The 16001-nt window shown below is 53.8% G+C and overlaps 1 protein-coding gene across 1 annotated transcript; it reads right to left on the bottom strand.

Annotated features, from left to right (window-relative positions):
- Positions 1–50: 50 nt before the first annotated feature.
- On the bottom strand, positions 51–15986 carry GBA2 (glucosylceramidase beta 2). The gene is made up of 17 exons (XM_034073290.1): positions 15730–15986; positions 12533–12624; positions 12236–12351; positions 11922–12140; positions 10110–10349; positions 9600–9702; positions 7374–7527; positions 7019–7144; positions 6732–6916; positions 6283–6387; positions 5546–5653; positions 5060–5211; positions 4802–4908; positions 4504–4646; positions 4084–4199; positions 1093–1284; positions 51–1006 (listed from the first exon to the last, which is right to left on the bottom strand). Exons 1-17 carry the CDS (start codon positions 15954–15956, stop codon positions 779–781), a joined length of 2613 nt encoding a protein of 870 aa, XP_033929181.1. The 5' UTR covers positions 15957–15986; the 3' UTR covers positions 51–778.
- Positions 15987–16001: the final 15 nt, after the last annotated feature.

Raw genomic sequence — 16001 nt, 5'->3', positions numbered from 1 at the left:
GTCTCCCTCCTCAGGCTGGCCCCCAGCACAGAAGACACACACAAAAGAGACACAGCTGGACAAATTTATTAAGAACTTAAATGATTCATCCCCTAAAACGTGCTCCGCTGCCGGCCCTAGCACCAGCAGGGAGGGGGGCCATGGTACCAGACCAGGTCCTACTGCTGCTGCTTGGGCTCGATTGTCACAGATTGTCACCACCCAGGAAGCCAGGGCTCCCCTGGGGACTGCATCCACCCTGGGGCAGAGCCAGTCTTTAATTGTAGTGTCACAGAAGTGATGAACAGCTACAGCATCCATGTGCTGGCATGCACCAGTCCCATGTCCTCACACACACTCACACACACACACACACACACACACACACTCACACACACGCATCCACGCTCTGGTTTTCACTGTTTTTGCCCTGCAGACCACCTTACCCAGCCCACTGACCACAGGAGAGAAGGCTCCTGTGCACTCAGGCAAGGTACCAGCTCTGGTTGAGGATGGCTGGGGGGGGCCTGCAGACTGTCAGAGCCCTGAGCAATGGGGAAAGGGAGGCGCAGGCTCCAGCAGCGCCTCCTTATCCCGCTCCTCTCCTTGCTGAGGAGTTGTTACCTGCACCTCTTGTCCCCCCCTCGAGCTCAGTGTTGGTGGTTGGAAGACCCCTGAGGTGAAGGACATGTAGTGGAGGTAGGGAAGGAAGACAGTGATGTGAGTATTATCAGAGAGGAGGGAAGGGCCTCCCCCAGCCCTCCTGGTGAACCTGCTGCTCTGCCCAGTGCCACCGGGCTCAGGGGTGGTTGGGGACCTGGATGGGCTCTGTGGATGCTGGTGCCTGGCTGGCTCTGCGCTCCAGAGCCAGCTGCATGCTCCAGATGCTAAGGGGACGCATGTAAGCCAGTGAGCGGTAGACTTTCTTCTCCCGATAGGCCTCTGGTGTCTGGAAAGCCATCCCCAACTGCTCCCAAACTGTCCGGTAGCAGCCTTCTGCTGTACGAAAGCCTTCTTCCACCAGGCCCTGCAGCAGAGGGAAGATGAACATCAGCATATCCACAGAGCACAAAGAAGACAGCATGTGCCAAGGGGCACAGCATCACCACTCACCTCCTGGATCATGGTGGCAGCCAAGGCATAGACCACACCGACCCACACCTCGTTGGACTGCACACTGGAGGTGTCGGGCTGCCCGCTGGGTCTCATGCCATTCACTGCTCCCATAGTGCCACCAGCAAAGCTCATGACATTCTTCTCGAAGATGGTCCTGAGGGCACTGACGATGTGACTCTTGGGGAAGACCTGGGTGGACAGAGAGGGCTTTGGGCACAGTGCACACAGACCCCTCAGGCTGAGTCTGCAGGGAGCAGGGTGAAGATTTCCATGATAAAGGGGTCAGCACTGCTCACTGGGTAAACAGCCACCTCAGGAAAACAGCAGGAGGAAATGAAAACCCCTCTTTCCCCGAAAAGACAAGAGAACAGACAGGAAAAGCACAATTGCTCAATAGAAGAGATGCTGAACTTCATTCCACCTTCCTCTTGGGGAGGCTGACAGCTCGAACTAGTGTGCCTCAATCCACAGCCTCTCCACCTTCAGGTACTGGCCAAACCCCCCACATCTCTCAGGAGCTTGCTTTGGGGACGAGGCCAACCACACCATTCCCACCCTGGGGACTAAGCCCATCAGTTTAGGGTTACCACTGCTCATTTCCCAGGCAGTGACTGAGGTTCAGACTTTCTCCTGTTCTCTCAGCACACCTGCACCACATACAAAAGGCACTGCAACACCTACAAGAGATGGGACACCAGCCAGAAGTGGCCAAAGAATAGTCAGGGATCACTGAGGCAAAGGCACCTTCCTGCCAAAGGGAAAGACTAGGGTAAAGCCAGTCTGATGAGACCAGAATACACCCTGCAGCTGCAAAGTGAATGCTGTGGAAACTGGTAGTTTTGTTTGGGTAAATGCTGGGAATTTTGGGGAAATAATGAAGAAAATTAAGAAATAAGCTTCAATTCAAGAAACAGAAAAAACCCCAACTAAACAGGGCTTAGGTCTGAATGATTTCAAAAGGACTCTATAATCCTTCCGATTTTGTAACCGGGCGGTGATGCAAGTGTTTGTGGTCTGGACCGAGGTGAGTTTTACACGAGAGGAGGAGATAAAGTGCTCAGACTAAAACACACAGGACACCTGATGGTTTTCTGTGTCTGGAAGGAGAGATCTGTAACTTTTGTTCCAAATGAAAGTTAAGTCTTGTGAAACATCAGCAGTGCTTGAAGCATAAACAGACATTTCAGGCTATTATCACGAGGAAGTAAAAACCTTCACTTCCCGATAAGGGAGTAAAACCAAAAGCAAGGCAGTTGTTCAACAAACTAAAGCCAAGAGCTCAAAACAATTATGAGAACAGACTGAAGTATCAAGCTGAGTAAGCTCTTGCCAAAAGAGGAAAACAAAACAACCTACACAGTCTTTAACAAGACCAAAATCAACTTGACCTGACCACGAAAACACCTGGCAGCGAAACAAAAGCAGTGGAACAGTAACAGCCAGGACTGCACTAGATTAAAAAGCCTCTGTGCACAACTGAATTTAAATACAGTTTCTGCACTGCTTTCATTACTGGCAGTAAAATTAGGAAGTGTCAGTGCAGCAAAAGTGACTTCCTTGGTGAGAAAAGGGAGGTTGAACACTCAATGATCCTGAAACCAAAGGGCTGGCTCCTCTCCACCCCACATCCACTTAGCAACAAGAAAGCTGTAACAAGAACATAATGAGAACATAACAAGAACATAATGAGAACATAACGAGAACTCTATGGCATGGCAAAGAGAAGGAGCAAGGTCTCAGAGCTACTGTGACATCTCTCTGTAAGGCAGGGAAAAGCCAGGCACCTCCAGGTCATCAGCACAGCCAAGGCACCTTCTTGCCACTCTGGTGCTACCAGAACCAGAGCTACCAAAGGGTGTGATGACACAAGGCAGGAGCTCGCCAAGGAGCCTGGGCAGTCCAACCAGACAGCTTTGGTAGGCTCAAAAGAAGGGCAGCAAATCCATTCTACCTGTGCTGAAGTCCAGCAACCAACACAGCCATTTTCTCCCCTGTTGTGGCTCTGAAGGTGATCACAGAACAGTTATAGCTGGAAAGGACTAATTCAGATTAGGTTATCCAAGTTCACTTGATCTGATTTCTTTCCACCTAAGCCCATGTGCTGCTGGGGAGCAAGAATCAGTAGAAGGGGTTGGTGTGAAGCAGCCATCTCTGGCAGAAACTGGCTTTTCTTATTTTGTATTTCATTAGAATTGTACACGCATCGAGAGTGTATTAATGAGGTTACGACCAGAAGCGTTGCCAGTCAGGCAAGATATCAAAATACATAGAATAAAAGCTCTCGATAGCCATGGTAACAGAAGAGAGAGTAGTTTACCAGTCCCACCTCCAGTGAACTCAAAGCTCACCAGGCCGCAGAGAAACAGTGCCACCTTCAGTTAACAACAGTCTTGAGGCTATGGAAAGGCAAACCGAGATCTTCGGACAGAAGCAAGTTCAATGTTTGCCCCCAAGAGGGACGTTTGGGTATTACTGCATGGGGTCTGGGACAGGTTCTGCCTGCAGCCACAGGCACAGCCTCAATTCCCATGCTCCAGAACCCACACTGGGCTAAATGCACTTCCCAGCTCTGTGTCCGGGTGTTGCAGCACCAGCAGCTGCTCTTGCTAACCCATCAGACAAGAGGAGCCAATTCTCCTCTTCCAAATGAAGAGCAACAGACTTTAGGGACCCAAATAAGCCTTAGTTCCCTAGGATAATAATTTAGGAATCTAAACTGGGCAGCAAATAACATAAAGGAAGTTTCATACACTTTTTCCTCCCGTTTTTAAACAAACAGCCCCTTGCCAAGAGCAAGTGGGACCTTCCTTTCCATGAGCAGATTTGGTTTAAGGCAGAGTGCACTGATGTGTGCTTTGGTAGAGGCTGTTGGATGCACACATCTGGATGGAGACCCCTGCACTAATTTATAATGTATAACCCACACCACATGCCAGCCCTGCTGCTGCAGGTCCCATCTCACCCCAGCCAGGATGCCCCTTCTCTTACCTCAAATTCTCCTTGGTCCAGGCCACAAGCCCCAAGAAACCACTGCCCAGCACACTGGTCTGACATGATGCTGTTGGAAGCATCACTCCCACTGCTGTCATAGTTGTAGTATTTTCCTGGAAAAGGCAGGAAGCAGTTTAAATTCAATAGTCTCACACCCCAGCTCATGTGTGCTGCCTCTAGACTTCTCTCTGTGAGGCAGGAAAACGTTTTTCTCCAGACCAGTCTCTTCTTCCTTCCTTTTCCAGGCCATCATAGCCTCTCTGTTTCCTCCCTGGTACTTGTTCCTTCCTTTTCACTTGCAGGGATGGCATTTCCCCTCCTTCTCCCATCCCCTGCAAGGCTTTCTTACCCAAGGAGTCACCCCCTTCCCAAGGGATGCATGGCCACTGAATGTGGCTCCCCACTGCAAGAGCTCACCATTCCAGAGCTTCCTCTCAAATGCCTCCTTGCCCTTGTTCAGGATGTCCATGTACTTCTGCTGGATTTTGGCATCGCCAAGCACCTCTGCCATCTTGCACATCATGCAGACTGCTGCCAGCCACAGCCCACCACAGTAGGCACTGCCAGAGCCAAAGGAGAGAACCATCAGCAACCTGTGCCACCCCATGGGTTGCACAGAACTCCCACATCAGATGGGGACCACAGTCCCAGATCCAAGATATCTCCCCACCCCATAGGTCCCATCTCCAACCTTCCATCTGGCTCTGTTGCTCACCTGGCTCCATTTACCACCCATGCATCGTACGTCTGGTCAGCAAAGCCACCGTTTTCAATGAGCCCATCGTTATCTGTGTCAAACTTCAGCTCTGACTCCATCACAGCCTGCAGGAGAGGCAGGAGATGGTCACATAACCTCTGAATCCTGGCAGCCCCTCACGCTGTGCTCAGGAGCATCCATCCTCTCAGGATGCTGCATGGCTCCCAAGGGAAGTGTGGAAGAGGGATGCCCCATGGTGCGATCTCCTCCGCATACCTGGCAGACTGGCCACATGTCCTGCAGGTACATGGAGTCCTGTGTCAGGTAGTAGTCACGGTACACCTGCAGCACAAACTTCAGGTTGAGGTCCTTCCAGTCAGCTGTGTCGTGCATCAGGTAGGCATTGACACGCTGCCAAGGCTCGTCACCTAAGCAGGGATAGAGCAGATGCAGCAGGGCAGTAAGCAATGAATGTCCCCTGGCCTGCTAAGGAGCAAGGTCCCAAGGGTGCTGCGATATATCAGCACTAAAATAACATGTTGCATCTTGTGCCATCTCTGTCAAGAGCAGCCTTCCTGCTACTGCTTGCCTTCTGCCCCATCTCTCGTATGAGCTCCATACACCACCCCAAACCACTCAAGCTTTTCATTCCCAAACTGTATTCCATGCACTATACCTCTTTTGCTCACCCTGGGAGATAACTACCCCAAGAGAGTTGTGTGAGCAGCCCTACACCCCAACTGCTCCATCCATACCCCTCACCTGGGTCCCCAATGTCATGTGGCACCACATTCTTCAGCTTCACCTGGGCTGTCTGACCACACATCAAATACTGGCGGAGCTGGACATCCTCATTCATCACTGTGACAGCTGGAGGGGGCACAGAGCAAGACATCAGAAAGGCAGGAGGTGCTGCAGCAAGCTCCAAGCACTGGCAGCCACCAGGACCAACATGCCAGGCTGCTTTTTGGGGCAGGATCAAGCCCACAAGATCCCAGCCCTTTGCAAAAGGCTGAGAGGACACCAGGTTGCCCCCAGTCTCCATGGTGACATGCAACTGTCACCAACCCCCTTCAGCAAGGTGGTGGCAGCATCCAGGACTGGGAGAGAAGCCCAGTGGGTTCAGTCCTTTCATAGCCCAGCAAAGAGCTCTGCTCCTCCACTGGTCAGGCCACCACCAAGCAGCTTCCAAGCCCACCCAAAGCATTGGGGTCTGCAAACATCTCCATGGTTCTACTCTGCAAGGGGCATATCATGGATTCGTCCTGTGCACCCCATGTGCAGCAAGAAAGCATCCCACTGCTGGGCAGAGAGACACTGAGGCAGCAACACTGTGGGTTTGCCAGTGCTGGGCCCAGCACTTCACCTAGGAAGGAACTGGAGGAGGGCGCTGACTCCACAGCACAGATTTCTATGGCAGATGCAGCCCCAAATCCTCCATCTCCTTCCTTGGTGAAGACATCAGCAGGCACAAAGCCAGAGTCTTGTGGGTCACTCACCAATGTCATACTGCAGGCTGATCTGCAGCTTGGGCCACAGCATGACGAGAGCAAAGGAGGCATAGAAGTGGACATCGTAGGTGTTGTACATTCGGTACTCCTGACCTGCAAGGAGCAGGGAGATGGTGAGGGATGGGAGACCAGCCACAGGAGAGGAAAGGAGGGGCAGGTTCTCCTTTCCACATGGCCCAGGAGGGTGGGCTCTTTCCCAGCACAGACAGAGGCTCCTGTTAGAAGAGGGGTTTTATTCCCTATATACAGTGGCTCTAGAGAAGACTTCATGTTGTATCCTACACGGCTTGGTCCTTTCAAGGGATTTTGCTGGAAGCAGTGCTGCCCTCTCCCTATCAGAGTGTGAAAAGCATCCCCACAGCAGGTTAAGAACGCCTGGCAATGCTAACAGGGAGAGAGGTGGAGTTGGGACCATCCATTGAGTCCCTGCAAGTTACCTTCCAAATAAGCAAACCTTCCGTACTCCCGCAGCACAGGGAGGAGGTGGGACATGCCAGCCGCCGCCTGGCCCCGCAGGTCCTCGTCACAGCAGTCTGGGGGCAGTTCCACCCAGATGGTCCCCCCATCCGTCACGAAGTACAGCTCATTGAAGAGGGCAGACTTGTACCAGGAAGGCAGTTGGCTGCAGGCAAGAGGGAAACTCAGCCACTGAGGATGAGGGGGTGATGGTTCTGGTCTCACCAGTCCCAACAGGGCACTGGGAAGGTGCTCTCATCCACCCTACCTGTTCTCCAGGATGGGATTCTGCCACGCTTCGATCTTCCTCTCCCATTCCTTGTAGTGCGTCAGGGCATAGTGTGAGAGAGCAGGAGCGGCATCGCCTCCACTGCCAAAAAACCGGGTGTAGCGCCTGCAAACAGGGATTTGGTGAGTATGCCATGGGATCAGTACAGGAAGAGCCCACCCTGCCCCAGGAGAGAGGCTGGGCTATAGTGAACACCAGGATAATGTGACTGCTAGCGCAGGGGCAGTGGGGAACAGGGGATGGGGAGAGGGTCCCCTCTGTGAGCTGGCAGGGAATGGGTGGTGCAAAGCTCCCCAGGCAGGAAGAAGGAGGCTTTGGGACACAACCCGCCCACCTGAGGTGCAGCTTCTCCCTGGAGCCGAAGTGAATGCAGGGCATGTCCCAAGCCAGAGCCATCTCCAGCGTCCTGTGTCCCCGGGCAGGCACTGTGCAGCTGGCACACACTGCTGCTGCTGTCAGCTCCCCCTTCTCTGTCAGTTTGCTCTTACCTGACAGGAGAGAAACAGCAGTAAAAGGTATCCACAAGCAATCAAGGAAGCTCTATGGAGGTGGGGTAACTGATGCTCCCATGCATTCCAATGGGAATGAGACTAGTGTGAGGTGTCCCTGCCTATGGCAGGGGGTTGGAACTAGATGATCTTAAGGTTCTTTCCAACCCTATTCTATGACTCTATGTTTGGTCACCCTTGCAACTTGGATGGTACATCCCCAGGGTCTGAAGGGATGACATTACTACATAGAATAATAGAATAAACCAGGTTGGAAAAGGCCTTCATGGTGGTCAAGTCCCCCCCCAGGGCCTGCCAAATCCACCACTAAACCAAGTCCTACCCCTCTACTCTGCTCTCGTGAGACCTCACTTGGAGTATTGTGTGCAGTTCTGGTGTCCTCAACATAAAAAGGACATGGAACTGTTAGAACAAGTCCAGAGGAGGCCACGAGGATGATCAGGGACTGGAGCACCTCCTGTATGAGGACAGGCTGAGAAAGTTGGGGCTGTTCAGCTTGGAGAAGAGAAGGCTGCGTGGAGACCTCATAGCAGCCTTCCAGTATCTGAAGGGGGCCTACAGGGATGCTGGTGAGGGACTATTCATTAGGGACTGTAATGATAGGACAAGGGGCAATGGGTTAAAACTTAAACAGGGGAAGTTCAGGTTAAATTTGAGGAGGAAGTTCTTTACTGTACGGGAGGTGAGGCACTGGAATGGGTTGCCCAGGGAGGTTGTGAATGCTCCATCCCTGGCAGTGTTCAAGGCCAGGCTGGACAGAGTCTTGGGTGATATGGTTTAGTGTGAGGTGTCCCTGCCCATGGCAGGAGGGCTGGAACTAGATGATCTTAAGGTCCTTTCCAACCCTAACTATTCTATCATTCTATGATTATATGTCACTAAGGGCCTCATCTATGTGCTTTTTGAACACTTCCAGGGAAGGTGATGCAGGGTAACTGCTTTTTGCAAGCAGGAAAAAAATACCTGCCATGGGCGGAGAGGTTAAAAGAAGTTAGTCATCAAAGCAGAGGAACAAATCAGGCAGGAAAAGCCACCAGGCATGAGTGGAAGCGACAGAGCATCCCATGACTTTGTAACTGCGCTGCACTCAGAGGTGCTGTGACTTTCTAGTGACAAGTCATCATTTCCAGGCTTTCTGCATGGTGCTTGGACTGTGCCTGTGTTTACAGAAAGCCCTGAGGCAGCTGGATAATTACACGCTGGCTCTGACATGTGTACCAGGTAAACTCATTATAGCAACAATTTTAACAGAAGCACAGATTCTTACTATGATAATACTTGGCATGCATGATGGAAAACCACATTCCAATCGCCTGGAGAACTCTGAGTGCATCTAGGCAGGAAACTTAGTTTTCCGGAAATATTTATGTAAACATCCTATTTACATAATTTAGGCTTCAAGGAATCTCTCAGAAGCCCAGTGCCAGCACCACTAGTTTGTCAGCATTGTCCTTGTTCAAAAGCTGGCAGAGGCATTAGGCAAATGGTCACAATGTGAGGTTAGCAGCAAGGGCTGGGAGATGCCACCCTGCTTCAAGGCTTCTGCCCAGGGAGCGAGCAGACAATGGAAGATGATGCAGAAGCATCAGTGGAATACCAGAGGCCTTCAAGGAGCTGATATAGTAACAAGAGGACAGCAAGTGGTAGCAGCACCAAACCCCAAGGACTGCTAAACACCTGTTAGAACAAATCTGACAAGGCCAAGCTTGCAGATGTGGCAATAGGAACGGAGGGAAGGCAGCCCAGGCATCACCCTGGCTACTGGGCAGAAACATCAGCTCAGAGTGCAGACGATACTGGAGTGTGCAACTAACATAGCCCCAGAGTGGTGCGAACAGCTTTGGGGAACCACAACAAGGGTAGCACGATAAGCTATGGGAAATTTGGATACAGCCTAAAGCTGGGAATGACTGAGAGCGTAACCAAGAGCTTTTTGTGATGGCACTGAAGTGGATGGAGGGAGGAAATCCACCTTTGCTTGGGTTCCCTGTGACCAGTGTGGCTACCCATTCTCCCTACTCCCCCTCCACCTACCACACAGAGGGACTCACCAGGGGGTGACTCCAGCCTGCCATCATGCAGGAGGTCCTGCCACACCTCTCTACCCAATCCCGCAGGATTGAATGCCTTAAGGTGTGTGACTCCTGTGCCAGCCTGTGGAAGAGAAGAGCATCATCAGGAAGTGGTACTTCTGAGGGGCAGATACACATCTGTCCCCTCCAACAACACTGGGACACCACACTCGCTCCCCACATGCTGCCCAGCAATGTTAACTCCAAATCTACCCACCCTACAAGCTTCACCTATAGGGAAGCTTCTCTGGGCACCCTGTGCCAGGGTCTCAGCATCCTCACAGGGAAGAGTTTCTTCCTAATGTCCAATCTTAAATCTTCCCTATGTCCCTCCTGGCACTCACCCACAAAGAGGGTGCCCTCAGGAACATCATGTCCCCACTCCTGCTCCAGTGGTCAAGCACTGAGGATGGGTGCCAAACCCAACCCATTGCACACCCATCCCTCACCAGCCCCTCAGGAGCTACACCACCAGTGCCAGCCCTTTACCTTCTCCCGGGCAGAGATGGCAAGGGTGAAGGGGTTCACACGTGTGCAGTGGTGCAGCAGGACACCAGCAACCCGCTCGCCGTCCTTCTCAAGGGTGAAGGGCTCGTTCCAGTGCCCTCCACTCTTGTCCTGCTTTGCTCCCATGCCATTCTGCATGCTGAACATGATGGAGACGTCCACATCCTCATCCCTCCCATTCTCCACCTCCCAGATGAAGACTCCCACTGGCAGGCTGGAGTCCTGGCAGGGACAGACAAGGCAGTGAACAGGGCTGGTGCTCCACGGTTAGCTGCTCCCACTGCCTGGGAGACCACATGGGATACAGCAAGGAACAACTTGGTCTCAGAGCCCACTGCCAAGATGGGGAGCAGCAATAGGAACAGAGGAATGGCAGGGGCAGGATATACAAAAGCCAAATCACAAGCCCTGAGCTAGCAGGCCCCACATGGGGCAATACACAGGCGGAAAGCAGCGTTCAGTGCTCAGATAGGTGTCTCACCGCTCATTTGCTAAACAGGTTGATACAGGTTCACGTGCCTTGCTGGGGTAAGAGGAAGGTCAGGTATGTCAGCAGCATGGCTTCCCACCCTCGCCTGGGGCTGGGAATGAGCAGGAGTGTCGAGGCATCCCTTGCTACCATCCCAAGCTCCCACATTGCTGTGGGGGTTCCTCCTGCCTGGGAGCACAGGGAAGTGTTGGGGAAGCCCAGCTGGGAAAGCCCTGCTAATAAGCAGCTCTTCCCTTGGGCACGGCAGGCAAAAGCCAGCTAAAGCACTCTCTGGAACACCCAGCTGACAAACCAACCCATGAGTACAGGCTGAGGCCTTCCCAAAGTGCTACCACTGGATCCTCTGGGCAGGAAAGTCACAGCTCTGGACCTGCCATTCCGGGTGGATGGGAGCTGGGATGGTCACAGGAAAAAACCAAAGGCAGGAAACAGGCAGTACAGGGTCAAAGCACAGTTCAGAGGGGAAAGAGCAGCTGCCAGAGATAAGCACAAGGAAACAGGGATAACCCTTTCAACACCAACTGCTCCAAGAGGGGAAAAGCCCTCCAAGGTTCCACCTGGCAGCTGGCACTAGGACAGGGCCTTAGGGCAGAAGAGACCAGGCTGGGAAAGAACATTAACAAGGTGGGAAGCCTGACTGTCTTCAGGTAACGCTGAGCTGGGCAGGAAGGACAAGGAACTCTGCTACTGCAGCATCCCCCTGATACACAGACAATATTCATAGGCCAAAACCTCACCCCTACAACCCTCTGCTACCAAAACATGACACATCAAGCATCCCACTCCTGTCTCTGCTGTGCCAGTCACAGAATGGTTTGGATAGGAAGGGACCTCAAAGCTCATCCAGTTCCAACCCCTGCCATGGGCAGGGACACCTTCCACTGGAGCAGCTTGCTCCAAGTCCCTGTGTCCAACCTGGCCTTGAGCACTGCCAGGGATGGGGCAGCCACAGCTTCTCTGGGCACCCTGTGCCACTGCCTCAGCACCCTCATAGTGAGCAGCTTCTTCCTAATGTCTAATCTTAAATCTTCTCTTTGTCAGGTTAAAGCCATTCCCCCTTGTCTTGTCACTGCATGTCCTTGTGAAACATCCCTCTCCAGATTTCCTGTAGCCACCTCTACAGACTGTAAGACTCTTTTAAGGCCCCCAGACACGTGACTTCTCCAGGCTCTCCCATTCCCATGCAGGCAGCTCTGCCACATCCCAGCCAACCTGCTCCATGAAAGCCATGTTGCAGCAGTGCTATGTGACCCGGTGCTCCCATGGAAGGGGTTGCAAGCTGCACGGAGCCACCACCTCCTTACCTTATAGTCATGGGGGATGACAGGAGAGACCTGGCGGCAAGTGAGCACCACGTTTTGCCCCGGGAGCTCATAGACCATCCAGGCACGAGGGTACAGGGCATGGTAGAAGGCATAGTGGCCACAGTACCCCCAGTTCCAGCCCTGTAGAGTGTTGGGTTTCTCTATGGACAAGACCTGCTGGTAAACCGTCTGCCCCTTGCACCGCAGGCACACCGTGAACTGGGGAGGAGAGATGCATGTGAAGGGGTGAGATGAGCCAGGCAGCAGATGCCTCAACCACCCAATGCATCCCTTGCAGACCTTGCTGCACCCACCTGGTCAGCGATGACTGTCCCATAGTGATAAATGCCAGGGTTCAGCTGCCAGCGGCAGAACTCTCCCCGCCAGCCACGGGTGATGGTGCCTCCTCCGATCCCGCCCAGCGGGCACCCTGCCACAGACACCAGAAATCAGCACCCCCAATGCTCCCCATGGCAGGATCTGGCTCAAGAAACCCCATTGCCCACACCCCAGAAGCTCCTTGTCCCACTTCCCCCCCTCTAGTGCCATGATGGCCCCATGTGAATCCCTGCCCACCCTGCACTGCGCCAGTGCCCAAACTGGAGGCTGACCATAGATCTGCTGCAGAGGAACAGCACATAAGAGGTCAATGAAGGCGGATTTCTTCTCTATGCGGGTCTTCTTGTACCACCACCTGAAGTACCTGTAAGGGAAAGGAAGGTATGGAAGAAGATGGAAGCATGCATCACTGTTCCTCCAGCGTTACTGGGCAGGATGTGACTAGCATATGTTGCAGCTCTTGTAGAGCTCTTGCACATCCCTCTTGTAGACATGTACCACAGGAACCTGTGTCTCAGGGCACACGGGGTGGCAGCCCCTGCCATCCATCTGCACCATGTCAGCAGACATAAGCAGGCACAGCAAGGGCACAGCATAAAAACAGAGCACTCTGACACTCAAGAACAGGGCTCCCAGCCTTTCCATGAGGAAGTGGTAATGCACACAAGGACCACCACCTCCATACCTGGTACGGCATGTCCTCACTAAGGCAGGTCTGGGAGCAGAAGCACAAACCCAGGGAAGCCATACACTGCAGGGACGTGAACCTTGGTCTTCCACTTCCACGTCCCCATGGTCACACTGCACCTGCCAGTGCCACATCCCTGGGTGCGGATGGCACGGGGCAGCCTTGCCCTGGAGGAGGCAATGCTGCTGCCTGCAGACTCACCTCTGCTCACACACCAGCTGCTCACCCAGCCACTGCCCATCAGATAATTCCTCACCCAAAGGCCTGGGAATCCAGAAACACCCAAACAGGGGCACACCTGAGCACTGGGTGTGCCGGCACCACTGCGGGCAAGAGGAGCCGGGCTGGGCCCTGGCTCAGCGCTCGTAAAGGACTGGATTTGGCTAGTGAACCGCCCCGAGTTAAATCTTCCTCAGGGAGACAATTAGCATACGGAAAACAGCTACCAGACCAGATGAGGTTGACGAGCTTCCCACAGCAAACAGACAGGCAAGACCCAACCGGTGGCTACACGGCCCTTGGTGCCAAGCAGGGGCACGGGAGCCCTACAGTGGGCAACCTGTGCAGTGTCTCACCACCCTCATAGGGAAAAACTTCTTCCTAATGCCTAATGTAAATCTCCCCTCTGTCAGGTTAAAGTCATTCCCCCTTGTACTGTCACTACTTGCCCTTGTAAAACATCCCTCTCCATATTTCTTGTATTCTCCTTTGGGTATCTGCAGGCACTGATGCCATAGTGTTGAGAGGCCAAAGTCACCCAAGTGTTAGCCTGCCCTATTCCAATGGCTGGTAGGATGCTGGTGATGGGCAATAGGTGAGCACTAATTCCTCAGACATGCACATAACCAGGAGCAAAGGGCAGAGGTTTTTCCACAATACCCCTCCTCCTCCACTCTTCCCCAACCAAACACAACCATACTTTGACTACGTGGCCACTGAATGCTCACCTTTACTCATCAGTATCAAAGGTCCCCAAACCCTTCTTGGGGTGACGTTTTCTGGGCTGCAGGCTGCCTTCCATTCCTACACCTCCGTGTCTGTCTGTCTGTTTAAGGACATTTTGCCTGCAGAGGTCTAGGGCACCAAGAGAACCAGCCTGTCCTGCACAACCAACCCTCAATCAGGGCCTGCCACTATCTCCAAGCTACATCTGCTTGCAACTCCTCTTCTCCGAGCTGAGACAGCCCTGGCTTCAGGCTGTTGAGGCAAGGTTTTGGCAGCACACTCTCTCTCAAGGAAATTATTTCACTTCTTTGTCTTGTTAACCTAGAACCAGGGAACCAACCCAGCCTCTTCCCCAGCAGGTTTCTGGTGACAGGAAACAGGGTGCTCAGGCAGAACAGTTGCAGCGTGGCATCCCAGCTCCTTGCAAAGGAGGTGACTGAGGGTCTCAAAAAGCAGGCTTCCTATGAGCATACAGCAGGAGAGGTTTGCGATTAACAGCCAGCCACTGCCTGAGCTGTTCTGCCATCTCAATAGCAAACTGTTCCCCCGCCAGCTTCTTGCAGCATCACGCAAGCCAGGAAGAGAAAGGTGGCCAGTGCCCAATTGCTGGCTGCTAACAGCTCTGCCAGGGCTGCAGAATAACCGGGAGAGTCTCCGTGTTCTGCAGCTCCCAAGCTCCCTGCCAAAGCTGGAGGGCATTTCTTTCCCTTCAAATTGGCAATGGAAATAAAACATGTCTGTGCATTACCTAAGTACTCCAGATCCGTGCCGTGACCCCCTGCCAGGGCACACCAGCCATCTGCAGAAACCTGGAGCCTCCCTGCACGGAGGGTTTGCTCTGTGCAAGTGTTTGGAGCTGACAACCGAACTACCTCCTAAATTTGTGAGGGAAGAGGCAATAGTTTGACTTTCAGCTTCTTGCTTTTGAACCTTAAAACGTTTCTGCAGGGCTGATACAAGCTACTGGAGCCCTAAAGCTGTTGCAGGGGCAATCACCCCTGCCTTTCACTGCTCACCCTACCAGAACTTCACGCTTTCCTACATGCTCAGCTCACCCCAACCTGCAGTGGCAGCTTTTCCAGCAGCATTTCTCCCATGCATGACCCACGCTCTCCCTTCCCTTATGCCCAGGCTCATGCTGGGATGTCTCAGGTCGCCCCGAAGCAGTCCGCTACCTGCCCCTTCTTCAGGCTTTGCAAGCAGCAGCTTCCAAGGACATCGAGCAGGGAGGGGGGAAAAAGAAGAAGCTTAGAAAATGGAGGGAGGAGACAGAGACAGCACCAGGAAATAAATCACATCATCCCTGGCTCCAGTGCTCATCGTGACGGGTGTGCGAACACCCCCAGCAGCGGGGCTGCCGCTCTAAAGGTTAACGCGACACTGCCGTTTCCCACGCGCGTTCTCCTGCTTACTTCCAGGTCACCCTAACGCACAGTCAGAGCCCCATTCCCGATCCCCCTACAGCGCACGGCCTCTCACAATGCTCACAATTAACCTCGAGCTTAATCTCCATCCGCCGAAAAGTGCCTTGTGCCAGGAGCTGAGCACCGGGCACTGCTCGGGGTGATGCGGCACCGAGCCTCAGGGGACACAGATGGGGGTAAAGCCCCATCCAAGCCATATCCCAAGCCATATCCCAAGCCCTCCTAGCTCCTGTTCGGTTCTAAAGAGCCCTTCAGGACGCCTGGCTCTGTCTACACCAGCGCTGGCGCCAGGACAGCCGGCAGCCCGGGGCCTTCCGCGACGCGCCGTGCTCTGCTCCCTGTCCCCCGAGCCACCGCCGCAGCACCGACGGGCACTGCAAGCGCCGCTCCCGGCCCCCGTCTCCCCCCGTACCGCAAGCCGAGTCCGATGTGCCGCAGGACGTCGCGGAACGACACATCTCCGGCCCCGTAGGGCTGCCGCGGCTCCTCGAAGCGGTGCGCCAGGCAGAGCCGCCAGCCGGCGGCCGCCACCCCGCGGCCCGGCGCTGTCCCCTCATACAGCCGCTCCAGCGGAGCCGAGGCCGGGGCCGCCACCGCCGTCCCCTCGCACGGCCGCTCCAGCGGGGCCGCCGCCGCCATCACCACCCCCGTGTGCCGTGCGAGCCCTCTTCACCGCGCACCGCC

This window comes from Melopsittacus undulatus, chromosome Z, assembly GCF_012275295.1.
Source record: "Melopsittacus undulatus isolate bMelUnd1 chromosome Z, bMelUnd1.mat.Z, whole genome shotgun sequence".
In the NCBI taxonomy this organism is placed as follows: Eukaryota; Metazoa; Chordata; class Aves; order Psittaciformes; family Psittaculidae; genus Melopsittacus; species Melopsittacus undulatus.
Note: the sequence above shows the minus strand (reverse complement) of the source record. Positions and strands in the feature narration are given on the sequence as shown.

What these genes read in the sequence shown, in the direction of transcription:
- GBA2 (XM_034073290.1), bottom strand. Translation starts at nt 15,956, where the DNA reads ATGGCGGCGGCGGCCCCGCTGGAGCGGCCGTGCGAGGGGACGGCGGTG. An exon ending in AAGGTTTGCTTATTTGGAAG is followed by an intron (nt 6,388 to 6,731) that starts GTAACTTGCAGG and finishes TGCTCCTTGCAG; the next exon opens with GTCAGGAGTACCGAATGTAC. An exon ending in TGAGAGGAAGCTCTGGAATG is followed by an intron (nt 4,200 to 4,503) that starts GTGAGCTCTTGC and finishes TGCCTTTTCCAG; the next exon opens with GAAAATACTACAACTATGAC.